Below are 14,543 nucleotides of genomic sequence, written 5' to 3' on the forward strand. Positions count from 1 at the left end.
GGTCTGCCCCTCTCTAAGCACCACATCTGCACACTTAGAAAGCTAAAGAGCTATTGCTTATTCAGTGTGATCCCACAGCAGCCACAAGCCAAGCCCCAGAAGTACCCAAATGCAGTTCTCAATAACGAGAGGGAGCAAGTCACAGCCAGAGGATGCTCAGCTTCACCTGCAGAAAGTCACTGATCATCTATTTCTTTCCCCTTTAGCCCATAGTCTTCAACTTCTTGAATCAGCTCATAGTGAAGCAGACAAAAGTTAAATGCAGACCAGCATTCCCTAGCAGGTAACTTTCTTTCAACAACAGGAAAGGGGATACAGCATTTAGCTGAACCATCTGCGTCAGGCCTTCAGTGAGCTTTGCTGTCACCCCCCCAGCTGGGAGTAATCTTAAGGTTTATCACTCTGTTCATCATGGAAGTTTATGAGTCTCTCGCCTTCAGTGATGTCTCACTTCTTATACTGATGTGACCTTACTGACACCCCCAGTTGGAGTACTCTTCCCACCCCAAACCTCCTCAAACAAAACCTCAAAGGAGCTTTTGCAGAAAGAGAGCAAAATCATACTAGTGACTGGCATCCAGCTGGCAGCCAGTCACCAGTGGTGTCCCCCAGAGATCAGTGCTGGGCCCCATGCTCTTTAATATCTTCATTGATGATCTGGAAGAGGGGATTAAGTCCATCATCAGTAAGTTTGCAGATGACACCAAGCTGGGGGCAGATGTTGATCTGTTAGAGAATAGGAGAGCTCTGCAGAGGGACCTCGGCAGGCTGGTCATCTCAAAAGTGCCTCCTCTACAGATGTTTCCACCTTTACTGGTCCCAGGGTTCCCAGAGATGCATTAGACCCCTCCTCCCCCTCTTGTTAGCTGACACACCAGAAAGCTAAGACAGATCCATGGCCTTGCTGACTTGGTATTTTGAATCTGAGAACATAACAATTGACAAGGAGGTTATTAACAACTTTCAGGGCATCGATAACCATGGGCGTGCAGGCACACAAATCCATTACTGGTGCAAGCAGGCTGTGTGTCATTTTACAGTGCAGAAGGCACAAGAGTGATTTAGTCACTAATGCTTTGTCCTGGGCTCTTGGTGACCTTTGCTGCTTCTCTAGGCCAGTTTTTGCCACTGCTGGTCTGCCTTCATGCTCCCACTGCCCTTCACATTCCTGTCTACAAAGAGAGAAAAATGGGATCAGCCTGTAGCACTCTTCCCATTGTGACATTTAAATGCAGTTAAGAGTACACAATAATTAAGGTTCTTTTGTGCCTCCAGTCCACAACACTCTCACAGGGAAAAACACCACCCTCCCTCCCCCCTCCCCCCCAGCTTCTGTGCTCAGCACAAAATTACTCAAGAATGTAATAAGACACTCAGTGAGAAAACCCCAAGTACAACTAACCCTCACTGCAGCAATAAACTAAAGCAGTGCTCTGCCTGTAACAGAATGCCCACAAGGCTGTGTGAGCTCACTTAAGCCTGGTTCCCCTCAAAAGCAGGTCAGTAGGAATCACCAAGATGCCTTATGCTTGTGTCAGGAGCAGCTAACAAACACCAGCAGTGCTGTCCAGCAAGCAGGGCTCAGAAGCTGTTGCTGCAGCCCTGGCTTGGCCCCTGCAGCGCTGGGGGGAACCCAGCCCAGTTCTGAACCTGCTGGGGCAGCTTCTCAGGTTGGGCAATTTGCAGCATGTTTAAAGCAATCGGTTAGTGAGCATTTACTCCCAGGTCTTTCTCAAGCCTGGATGTGGGGAAACACTCCCTTCAGCCACCTCAGTTTTCTTACCCCAGCATGAAAGAGGGCAAATAAATATAAAAAGGAATGGCCTCTAGGCTCTGCTCTTACCACTCTGCAACTCCAGCAGTTCCAGAATGAAATCAAGCAGTCTCCCTCTCTCCTGCCTTTCCTACACCAGACATACAAAGGACTATCTGAATAGGATTTAGCTCCCACCCCCTTGCCATTGTTCCAGCTTTTCCTTCCTCTGCTCTGCACGCTGGGGAATGGGAAGAAGGATGGGAACAAATATTTGATCCATTCACTTTGCACCAGCAAAGTGTTTCCTGAGGGGGGAAAGCAGTAGCAGGAAAAACAGGATACTGGATGAAGAATGTCGATTGCTCTGAAGCATCAGGAGATCCATGATAACCTACACCCATTGCTCTTGAGACACAGAGGTGAATTGCCTCAGCTGGCAGACAAATCCCTATCCCACAGCTGTCTCACCATAGGCTGCAGCTCTGTCCCCTCTTCATTGTCTTGGGGAGGTCTCACGCTCCTGTGCTTTTGCCTTTCTGCCAGCTTGTTACTTCGACTCACAAAGGCCTGCAAGCCAAAACCAGGGTGAGATCCATTAAGAAATGCAAATCATTATGTAAATAAAAATACCTGGTCAAGAAAGATAATTAGCCCAGGGCTAAGAAACTGTAGCTGGTTCTCAGCCAGGTGACACTGAGAGATACCAGGAGGGGCTCCGAGAGGCAACAAGGATGACAAACCCAACTGAGAAGGATGAGGCTCTGTTACATCTCCTACTACAGGAAGGAGGACTCTGGCTGCCTGAAATCCTTCACTCACCTCTCCACCCACTGCCACACATATATTTTCCTGAAGGCCACAGAGCCTCTCTTACACGCTCAGGTATCTGTAACCTGACTGGAGCACAGCTCTCAAAGTCAAATGCCTTCCAGTGCCTGCTGGGAAACTCCAAGTTCTTGGCTGCATGAGCAAACCAACTCTTGATCATGCAGTGAGGAGGGGAGCATGGATGTGCTGCCACAAGTTTTTCCACACAAGGTTATACAGCCTGCCCTGTTGGAAGACTTCTTATCCCTGTGGGGAGACCTCTCTTCACTGCAGGGCATGACTAATGCCAGAATCCAGACCACAGTTAAAGAGAAATTACCACCAAGTTCAGAAGCAGAGAAAGAAAAGCCTCTGTTTCGAGAAGGAGGATTGGCAAGACCAGAGTTAAAGAGAAATTACCACAAAGTTCAGAAGCAGAGAGAGAAAAGCCTCTGCTTTGAGGAGGAGGATTGGCTTGAGAAGCATTTTAGCATTTGGTAAAACAGAGGAGCAGCACAGAGGCCGAGGCTGCCGAGTTTTCCATTCACTAACATGTTCCTATCTGGGACACGTGCTTAAGTGCTGTTCTGAACCAAAGCCAGGGAATATCTGTGTCTGCTCTCTTCTGGTGGCAAGGATCAAGCCTGTCTTTAGGCTGCCTTTTTATTGCTTTCTTGTCTTCCACAGAATTCTGTGGACATTACAGGGAAGCTAAGTGTGGTGTTAAAAAGAACCAGAACAGTTCCTCTGACAGTGTCCTGAGGAAATCCATCCAGGACATTCATATCAGATGAGCTATGCTGGCTGCTGAGCTTGTTTTGCATCAGTTACTAAGATTTTTCTTTGTCATATGGTTTATGAAGGAAAAGACAGAACTGGCCAAAATAGCATGAAAGGCAAAACCATTTGCAACTCCAGAGAGCTGAATGTGAAGGGCATGGCACAGACAGAGTCAAGTGCTGGGGAGCTGAACGTTGAAGGCATGGCACAGAGAGAGTCAAGTGCTTCAGATACAGCAATTCGCTAAAGCTCTCCATCACTACAGAAGATTCTCCATGCTGGAGACGCTTGTAATACAATTCAGTAGTTATGAGGGTAAAGACACAGGCAGGCAGTCCAGAAGGAGAAGGATTTAACCAAGAGGCAGAAGACAGTATTTTGGCAAAATAATCTGTCCAGGCATGAAGCAGAGCAGCTCAAGTTGGCATCCAGAACTACTGCAGCAACAGGACACAGCTGGATCCCTGAGCTGCTGTGGGCACCAAGAAGCTCCTTGTTATGTACTTCTGCTTGTCACTGTACAGTAAGTCACACAGACATCTACTCTGAGGTGGGCACTGCAGCTGGCAGTCTCTGCACCTGGCTCATCTATTTACTGACATTTTTTAATTGCCAAAAAGGCAGCTATCACTTACAGGGTATGACCTAAAAGAAGGCAGTGGATGGTAGCCAGCACACAAGACTCAGAGGCAGCCATTTGCTTTACCTTTATAAATTCACATATGATTTGTTATCCCAGAAACCCACCCTGCTCTAACTAAGGTGCTGGGAAGGAAAAAGCATGGGTTATGGGTTCAAATTACTAGGCCTTAGGGAAAGAAAACCTCTCCAGAAGTTTAGAGTGGCTTGAATCTCTTTGCTGCTCTCCCCAGGCTTTACCAGCAGCTCCTGATCCATGAAGTATGGCTTCTCTGCAGATCCATCATTTGTTTCCATGTCAATAGCAAAGCAAAGGAGCAAGGCATCTGCTGTCACTTCAAACACAGACAGAAAGCTGTGGGACATCACATAGGCGAAAAATCCAATCAGCAGCAGAGGAACTACCCAAGCTTGCAGCTCCCGATGGTAGTTAAATGCCATCAGTCCTCCGAACACAGTGAAACACACAACAAACACCTGTAAAGAGCAGTAAAAGAGAGGTGTGCAGCTGCATTCATCATGTAGAAATGGTTCTTTAAAAAGCCCAGAAACCAAACCCAAAGCTCCCCAACCCCCTGAGGCAAATACATGACAGGAAGTATTTTACCAGCATGTCTCCTCTGGGAGATTAGCTACATGGCTTGTAGCATCATGTAGTTGCCACAATTCCTGTGCAGTTCAATGTGTAATTCTGTTTTGCAAAGGCAATCTTTTAGCAAAGGCTCACTGCAACCATGGCACCATGGATGCTACCATAACACAGCAGAGTAACTCTGTAAAGACTGTCAAAAGGATTTGGTTCCTCAAACATCATCATCTTTCCTGAATTCATTTTAGAATCATAGAATCAACAAGGTTGGAAAAGACCTCAGAGATCATCAAGTCCAATCTGTCACCCAACACCACATGACTAACCCAACCATGGCTCCAAGTGCCACATCCAATCCCCTCTTGAACACCTCCAGGGATATGGACTCCACCACCTCCCTGGGCAGCACATCCCAATGGCCAATTACTCTTTCCAGGAAGAACTTTCTCCTCACTTCCAGCCTAAACCTCCCCTGGTGCAGCTTGAGACTGTGTCCTCTTGTTCTGGTGCTGGTTGCCTGGGAGAAGAGGCCAGCCCCCTCCTGGCTACAACCTCCCTTCAGGTAGTTGTAGATAGCAATAAGGTCTCCCCTGAGCCTCCTCTTCTCCAGGCTAAACAATCCCAGCTCCCTCAGCCTCTCCTCACAGGGCTGTGCTCAAGGCCTCTCCCCAGCCTCGTTGCCCTTCTCTGGACATGTTCAAGTGTCTCGATGTCCTTCTTAAATTGAGGGGCCCAGAACTGGACACAGGACTCAAGGTGTGGCCTAACCAGTGCTGAGGGCAGGGGCACAATGACTTCCCTGCTCCTGCTGGCCACACTATTCTTGATGCAGGCCAGGATGCCATTGGCCTTCTTGGCTTCCTGGGCACACTGCTGGCTCATGTTCAGCTCCTGTCAACCAGCACCCCCAGGTCCTTTTCCTCTTGGCAGCTCTCCAGCCACTCTGACCCCAGCCTGTAGCACTGCATGGGGTTGTTGTGACCAAAGTGCAGCACCTGGCACTTGGACTTGTTGAATGCCATCCTGTTGGACTCTGCCCATCTGTCCAGCCTGTACAGCATTAACAACTCTGAGTTTAACAAAGATAAAACCTTATCTACTTTAGGTATAAGGAGACAGCCAAGCTCTGGCATTTTACCTCATTCTTACAGACCAGTAATGTCCTCACTCTTACCTTTGCTAGAAACAGGAGAAAATCTCCAGGGCAGCTGATGGATGCATGTTTAGCAGAGCTGTTCTCCAAAACGATGCCAGCCTCCTTTGCTGAGGTACAGAAGTTTGTCCCATTTATGGCTGTAGCTGTGTACACATGCTGGGGTAAGAAGAGAGAATAATTCAGTGAGAGCAAAAACTCCTACTTACCTAGGCTTGATTTCAGCAAAAGGCAAAGCTTTAAACTCTAGTGGAAGGAGCAACTCCAGCAACAGAAAGACTTACTGCCAGGATATGGCAGTTTTATTTTAAGTGACTGTAATAACCATGCTTCTAACCTCAGAGATTTCATTCCAGATAATGTTCACCATTAGCAAATTCTGGGTGGGTGACTACATCAACTTCTGACCCCACCTTTAGTCAGTGTATTTTTAGACAGCAGTTCTTTACCCTCATTTTTTGTTGATGAACCTGTGACATAACTGCCACAAGACACTCACTGGGAGTCTCACCACACAAACTGAAGTTCCTTACTTTCTGTGAATCTATCTCCAAGACTGCTGACAAACTATGTAGGTGGAACAAATAAGTTAAGGAATTTAAAAGCTGAGGATTAAAATGTTTTATGTCTGGGCCTCTCAAACTATTCCTATGCCATTGTAAATTGAGCTTATGGATCAAGCCTTTTAATGAAAGATGCAACCAACTGTGGAAGTCACTGGTGGAAAGAAAACACCTAAAGGATCCTGGACAAGACTACTAAGCATTAGGTCACCTAGGAGCCTGCTAATTTCAGCAGCCACGAGGGGCACTCACTGATTTTGGATACACTGAGACCCTGACAAGATTTCTCTTTGAAGGAATTTGCCAAGACAGGTGGAGAGGACAGAAGAGTTACCTTCATGGCCAGGATTATTGCAGCACTTGTGCATAACTTGACCTGAGACTTGGAAATTGTGCCCAAAATACCAGCTAAGAAAACCAGCACTCAAGACACCCAAAGTGCATGCTCATCTGTAGCAGCAGTTGCCCTGTAGTCAAAATGCTAGAAGGTGGATCACGTCATAAAGGATTACACAGAATATACATAGAATACAAAGAATAAACCAGGTTGGAAGAGACCTTCAAGATCATCGCGTCCAACCCATCAACCAATCCAACACCGCCCAAACAACTAACCCACGGCACCAAGCACCCCATCAAGTCTTCTCCTAAAAACCTCCAGTGATGGCGACTCCACCACCTCCCCAGGCAGCCCATTCCAATGTGCAATCACTCTCTCTGTAGAGAACTTTTTCCTAACATCCAGCCTGAACCTCCCCTGGCGCAGCCTGAGACTGTGTCCTCTTGTTCTGGTACTGGCCGCCTGGGAGAAGAGACCAACATCCGTCTGTCCACAACCTCCCTTCAGGTAGTTGTAGAGAGCAATAAGGTCACCCCTGAGTCTCCTCTTCTCCAGGCTAAGCAGCCCCAGATCCCTCAGCCTCTCCTCACAGGGCTGTGTTCCAAACCCCTCACCAACTTTGTTGCTCTTCTCTGGACTTGTTCCAGCAACTCAACATCTTTCCTAAACTGAGTAGCCCAGAACTGGACACAGTACTCAAGGTGCAGCCTAACCAGTGCAGTGTACAGGGGCAGAATGACCTCCCTGCTCCTGCTGGCCACACTGTTCCTGATGCAGGCCAGGATGCCATTGGCCCTCTTAGCTGCCTGGGCACACTGCAGGCTCATGTTCAGTCTACCATCAACCAGCACCCCCAGGTCCCTTTCCACCTGACTGCTCTCCAGCCACTCTGACCCCAGCCTGTAGCTCTGCATGGGGTTGTTGTGGCCAATGTGCAGAACCTGGCAGTTGGATGTGTTCAATCTCATGCCCTTGGATTCTGCCCACACACAGCTGGCATGGTCAGCAAGAACCACAGTATGCAAGAAATTACTGTTCCAGAGGTATGTATTTATACATGGACCTGCTGCTTAGATTACTTTGTGCTTCACCTGGAAGTGAGAGAAACCTGCTCTGATGGAAGTGAATTCGACTGCCCGCTGCAAAACACTTCCTCTTCACACATCTGCTTTTTCCTACTTCCAAATCAGAATGGAAAATAGCTTCAGAGAGCCAAAGGCAGAGAAAATTTCATTCTGCAGAATCCAGTTTTACCCCACAGCCATTTCTGTAACACCATAGTGAGGCAAAGCTTCAGTGACATTAGCTCAAAACACTACAGAGAGAGAATTCATTTTTGTCTCTTTATTGTGAATATTACTCATTTCATGTATAAACAAAGGGTGATTTATTGTGAATATTATTCATTTCATATATAAACAAAGGATGATTTTTTTTTCTCTGATAGGAAGGAAAAAAATGAGTAAAACACGGACTCATGGAATGGTCTGGCTTGGAAGGGACTTCCAAAGCTCATCCAGTCCAAGCTCTCTGCAGTCAGCATGGACATCCTCAGCTAGAGCAAGTTGCCCAGAGCCCTGTCCAGTCTTGGGACTTGGATGGATTGGCCAATGTTAACAGGATGAGCTTCAACGCCAAGTGCCAGCTACATGCTTGGGGCAGGATGGCTGGAAAACTGCCTGGCAGAAAAGGACCTAGGGGTTCTAATCTAATCTAAGCAGCTGAATAGGAGCCAGCAGTGTGCCCAGGTGGCCAAGAAAGCCAAAGGCATCCTGGCTGGGATCAGAAATGCTGAGTCCAGCAGGAGCAGGGAGGGGATTGTCCCCTGGGACTCAGCTCTGGTGAGCTCAAGTGCTGTGTCCAGTTTTGGGCACCTCAAGACAAGAGAGATGTGGAGGTGCTGGAGCCAGGGCAGAGGAGGGCAAGGAAGCTGTGAAGGGCCTGGAGAATAAATCTTGTGAGGAGTGACTGAAGGAGCTGGGTTTGGAAAAGAGGAGGCTGAGGGGAGACCTGAAAAGATGTTGTGGAGAGGTTGGTGCTGCTCTCTTCTCACAGGTGAGCAGTGATGGAACAAAAGCCTCAAGCTGCCACTGGGTAGGTTTAAACTGGACAGTAGGAAGAATATTTTCCCATCAAGATTGGTCAGGCATTGGAATGTGCTGCCCAGGGAGGTGGTGGAGTCCCCAGGCCTGGATGTGTTTAAAAGGTGCTTTGGATGTGGTGCTTGGGACTGTGTTTTACGGGTGACCCTTGTAGAGCAGGGTTCTGGGTTGGATTTGGTGATCCTGAGGGTCTTTTTCAACCTGAATAGTTCTGTGACTCTGACATTCTGTGAGGAAACCTGACAGCCTGCAAGCACACCCACAGTAGCATCAGCCTAGGATGTGGCAGCAAGAGAGACTGTTTCCCCAGAATGCTGGCTTAGGATAGGTGTCCAAGTCAAGCACTCTATCTATCTTCTATGTGTAGCCATCTCTGCCTGCTTCAAAATGGGATAGACTTTAAAGGCAACAAGGTTGGAGAAGGGCCTGGAGCACCTGGGCTATGAGGAGGGGCTGAGGGAGCTGGGGGTGTTCAGTCCAGAGAAGAGGAGGCTGAGGGGAGACCTCATTGCTCTCTACAGCTCCCTCAAGGGAGGTTGCAGTGAGGAGAGGGCAGCAGCAGAGCTCCTTGGTGGCAAGAGACAGGAGCAGAGGAAATGGTTCCAAGCTGCAGCAGGGGAGGTTCAGGCTGGAGGCTAGGAAATATTTCTTCCCAGAGAGGCTTCTCAGACATTGGAATGGTCTGCCCAGGGCAGTGCTGGAGTCACCATCCCTGGAGGTGTTCAAGCAGCCTGTGGAGCTGGTGCTTAGGGACACGGTTTGGTGCTGACCCTGCAGTGCTGGGTGGAGGGTTGGACTGGATGAGCTTGGAGGTCTCTTCCAAGTGGATGTTTTCTGTGATTCTGTGGCTTTAGAACATGCTGTGAGCGAAATCCATTTCATTGCTCCCATTAACAGACAAGAAACTGAGACACAAAGTGGCAAAGGGTTTTTGTAAGACGGTTTCTGAGCCTTAAAAACTAAATTCACAGAGCAGATCCTGATCTGGTGAAGTCAGTGTAACTTTTGCCAACAAACTAAAGAGAGCTTCCCAGTTCATTATAAATAGCAAAGGAGTCCTGTTCTAAAGATCACAAAGCATGCTGAAAATGTACCTGCACTTGTACAAACATTGTTTCTGCACTTAAGATAAATAACCATTTGTTTGCACTCCTGAATTAGCCACACTGGCATCTGAGGAATGTGCCATGAAAAGAATTCCTGATATTTATTAACCACACCAGTTACCTTGGAAAGAATAAAAGTAATGTGGCAGACTGAATGCTGCCTGTGACAAGGCAGCTGGGGAAGAACATCATCTGCAACAAATAAACCCTCAACAAATCACACAGAATCACAGAATCACCAAGGTGGGAAGACACCTGAAAGATCATCAAGTCCAACCTGACACCCAACACCTCATGACTACTAAACCATGGCACCAAGTGCCACATCCAATCCCCTCTTGAACACCTCCAGGGACGGTGATTCCACCACCACCCTGGGCAGCACATCCCAACGGCTAACAACTCTCTCAGTGAAGAACTTTCTCCTCACCTCCAGCCTAAACTTCCCCTGGCACAGCCTGAGACTGTGTCCTCAATCATCTAAGTACCAACCAGTTGCAACATCCAAGCAAGAATGGCAGCCAGTTGATAATCCAGCATGGTAGAAGGGATAAGAGAAACAAAAAAGAAGGAACAGCTGCAGACTTCACAACTAGTCATTGACATGCTCTGGTGAGACCCAACCTCGAACACTGTGTCCAGTTCTGTTGTCCCCACCACATGAGGCCTTTGACACCCTCCCCCACAGCAAACTCCAGGGCAAGCTGTCAGCCCCTGGCTTGGACAGCAGCACTGTGCTGGGTTAGGAATTGGCTGGAGGGCCAAGCCCAGAGAGTGGTGGTGAATGGTGCCACATCCAACTGGCAGCCAGGCACTAGTGGCGTCCCCCAGGGATCAGTGCTGGGCCCAATCCTATTTAATACCTTTACTGATGATCTGGATGAGGGGATTGAGACAGTCATCAGCAAATTTGCAGATGACACCAAGCTGGGAGCAGATGTTGATCAGTTAGAGGATAGAAGGGCTCTGCAGAGGGACCTCGACCGACTGGACAGATGGGCAGAGTCCAACAGGATGGAATTCAACAAGTCCAAGTGACGAGTGCTGGACTTTGGCCACAACAACCCCATGCAGAGCTACAGGCTGGGGTCAGAGAGGCTGGAGAGCTGCCAAACAGAAAGGGACCTGGGGGTGCTGATTGACAGCTGGCTGAACATGAGCCAGCAGTGTGCCCAGGAAGCCAAGAAGGCCAATGGCATCCTGGCCTGCATTAGGAATAGTGTGGCCAGCAGGAGCAGGGAGGTCATTGTGCCCCTGGACTCTGCATTGGTTAGGCCACACCTTGAGTCCTGTGTCCAGTTCTGGGGCCCTCAGTTTAAGGACATTGAGACTCTTGAATGTGTCCAGAGAAGGGCAACAAGGCTGGGGAGAGGCCTTGAGCACAGCCCTGTGAGGAGAGGCTGAGGGAGCTGGGGTTGTTTAGCCTGGAGAAGAGGAGGCTCAGGGGAGACCTCATTGCCCTCTACAACTACCTGAAGGGAGGTTGTAGCCAGGAGGGAGTTGGTCTCTTCTCCAGGCAACCAGCACCAGAACAAGAGGACACAGTCTCAAGCTGTGCCAGGGGAAGTTTAGGCTGGAGGTGAGGAGAAAGTTCTTCTCAGAGAGAGTTGCTAGCCATTGGAATGTGCTGCCCAGGGAGATGGTGGAGTCACCGTCCCTGGAGGTGTTCAAGAGGGGATTGGATGTGGCACTTGGTGCCATGGTTTAGTAGTCATGAGGTGTTGGGTGACAGGTTGGACTTGATGGTCTTAGAGGTCTTTTCCAACCTTATTGATTCTATGATCCTATGAAGAGGGCCATAGATCTGTTGAACAAGTCCAGAGGAGGGCCACAAAGATGATCCAGGGGCTGGAACACCTCTGCTATGCGGACAGGCTGAAGGAACTGGGATTGTTCAGCATGGAGAAGAGAAGACTCCGAGGGGAGCTTAGAGCTGCCCTCCGATAGCTGAAGGGATCCTACAGGAAGGCTGCAGGGGCACTTTGTACAAGAGTGCCTGCCAACAGGACAAGGGCAATGGATTGAAATTGAAGGAGAATAGGTTTAGATTGGATCTGAGGAAGAAATTCTTCACTCTGAGGGTGGCAAGGGTCTAGAATGGATTGTCCAGAGAGGCTGTGGATGCCCCTCCCTGGAGATGCTCAAGGCCAGGTTGAGTAAGCTGGGGCCTTGAGTAACCAGCGCCAGTTGAGAGGCATCCCTGCCCATGGTGGGGAGGTTGGGTTGGATGAGCTCTAAGGTCTCTTCCAGCCTAAGCTGTTCTAGATTCTGCAGTTCTTTGGCATAGCTGAAAGAAGAATGTTAGTGGTGCAAGCTGAAGGCTCAGCCAAGTGATGTCTGCTTTTTGGCAAAAGACACATTACTGACAAAACTCACTGAAGAGAGAGGGTTTCTTGTTCAGCCCCAGCTGTGGCTCCATGCACCTTCCCCACCATGATCAACATTCCCGTGCTGATCTCATACTTTGATGCCATCCAGCCACACAGAAACCTGCACCTCCTGACTAACAAAATGCCTGCCTCACACTTCAGCAAATGTGTGCTCCCATGAAGCTCAGAGGTGCAGAGAAATGAGCTGCAGTGATTTCTCATCCCTGCCCACCAAAGAGCCCCTCACACACACAAGCCCTTAGGAGCGTTTCAAATCGTCTTGGACCTTGCACTAAGCAGCTTAAATACCCCATTCATTTCAGCAGGTTATTTACAACAATGTGCTCTCTTTTTCCATGCACAAAAGCCTTACTGGGCTTGAAAACGTTGGAGAAGGGCAGCAGGAATGATCCAAAAGGTATGGAATGTCTTCTGTCTGGGGAACAACTGAGTACACCAGGTTCTTCTGTCTGGAAGAGAGATGACTGAAGGAGGATGCAGCGAGAAGGCTACAGAATCAGAGGATGGTCCAGGACAGAAGGGACCTCCCAAGGCCATCCAGTCCAACCCCCTCTGCAGTCAGCAGGGACATTCTCCACTAGATCAGGCTGCCCAGAGCCCTGTCCAGCCTCCCCTTGAATATCTCCATGGATAGGGCCCCAACCACCTCCCTCGGCAATCTGCTCCAGTGTTCCACCACCCTTGTAGTAAAGAACTTGTTCCTCATATCTAATCTAAATCTGCTCTTCTCTAGGTTGAAGCCATTGCCCCTTGTCCTGTCACTGCAGGCCTTTGGGAGCAGCCTCTCCCCAGCCTTCCTGTAGACCTCCTTAAGGTACTGGAAATCATGAGCAGTGCTGAGAGTGTGTGTAGGGTTAGATGGCTCTCTGCTTCTTCCAGAACCATCACCAGGCAGGGGGAGAACCATAGGAAGTAGCAGGAGCCAAATTTGAATACAGCTGTTTTTCACTGGAACAAGGATGCTTTAGCTGCTAAATGTTTGTGTGAACTCAAGGGAGGCTGGGAAAGCTGAGGAAAGAAATCCACTGTACACAGCTCAAGAAGTCCTGAGGCTGAAACCATTCAGAAACAGCATGGGGACAGGGCAATAGACACCGTGGCCTTTGCTCACAGCTAGTGCTGGATACTGAGCTAGATGGAGACCCAGTCTGGCCCAATACAGCTATTAAGGGTTTTACCTCTGCTCCATGAATTGATGCTTTTCAATTGCAGTCTCTGCTATGGTGGCCAATGAGTAATAACAGCATTGGTATCATGCCACTAGTCAGAGAGAGTGGGGGGTAGCAGCAGGTCAGGAACAGTCTGTATCCCTGCACCAGGAAGTTCATACAGCATCACCACCCTTGTGAAGAAGCTCAGCCTCCTCTGGCTTGGAGCCTGGGAACCAGACCCTAATTCCTCAGTGTTGGGATGAATAAATAAGGAATGTGAATGTTTACATATTTCCAAATACCACAGCATGCAAAGGAAAAAAACCAACCACAAAACTATTTAAAGACTACATCCTTCTGTGCCTCACAACACAGAATGTCAGGGGTCTTGGAAAAAGTGGCCTGCTAGTTTCATGAGAAAGGCCCCTGTGGCTCAGACCCAGGCTGCCGGCTCCCCAGTTGGTGAGAATAATTGCTACTCTGTGTAACAGCTGAATCCAGCCCTCCCTGCCAGGACCTGCTCCCATCAAATGAGCTTGCAGAAGAGAGGCTTGCCATGGCAACAGAACCTTCCTGAACAAGCAGCAGGAGACATGCTGGTGTGCACGCTGGATGCATGCTACGCCCCACTTCAGCTCTTTCTGCCCTGCTGGTAGTTTCAGCCTGATCTGACCTGGTTGCTGCCAGCTCTCTCGGGGGCTGCCCTGCTTAGCTACACCCAGTGCAACACTGCAGCTCAGGTTGGACTTCCAAGTGTCTTAGCTTGCAAGCAGCACAGCTACCAGTGGAATCCCATCAGAGAACAAAACCCAGTGGCATCGAGAGGCTCTGACGCTCCTGCGGCTGCTGCACAGCAGAGCCCCAGTGAACAAGCTGCATCACGGCTCAGATAGCGGTGGGAAATGAGAGCAATGTGAGCCTCTAAGGCCCAGCTGAAGAGAGAAGGACGTGTCAGGCTGGGGGGTGCCTTTCAGCCACTTCAGCCTCTGGCTGTTACACATTAGCACATCAGATACATTTTTTCTCTTAAGTGGAAAGTTCTCTCTTTAAACTGCTTAGGGCCCTTCCCTCTCCCAGCCCTCACATTTGGAGCTATTCCTGGCAGTTATCCTGATTCGTAGGAGCCTTCTTCCAACTTGCAGACAACACAAGGAAGGAACAGTTTAC

At 49.0% G+C, this 14,543-nt stretch overlaps 1 protein-coding gene across 1 annotated transcript in view; it reads right to left on the reverse strand.

Annotated features, from left to right (window-relative positions):
• Positions 1-1,013: 1,013 nt before the first annotated feature.
• The window catches only part of SLC44A3 (solute carrier family 44 member 3), a 55,731-nt gene continuing 42,201 nt past the window's right edge, over positions 1,014-14,543 (reverse strand). The window contains exons 13-16 of the mRNA XM_054164978.1: positions 5,746-5,883; positions 4,223-4,459; positions 2,225-2,323; positions 1,014-1,172 (exon numbers count right to left, since the gene is read on the reverse strand). Coding sequence (XP_054020953.1) covers positions 1,161-1,172; positions 2,225-2,323; positions 4,223-4,459; positions 5,746-5,883 — 486 coding nt within the window. The 3' untranslated portion in view covers positions 1,014-1,160. The remainder of the gene's footprint in view (positions 1,173-2,224; positions 2,324-4,222; positions 4,460-5,745; positions 5,884-14,543) is intronic.

The sequence above is a fragment of the Dryobates pubescens genome, chromosome 11 (assembly GCF_014839835.1).
Source record: "Dryobates pubescens isolate bDryPub1 chromosome 11, bDryPub1.pri, whole genome shotgun sequence".
NCBI lineage: Eukaryota > Metazoa > Chordata > Aves > Piciformes > Picidae > Dryobates > Dryobates pubescens.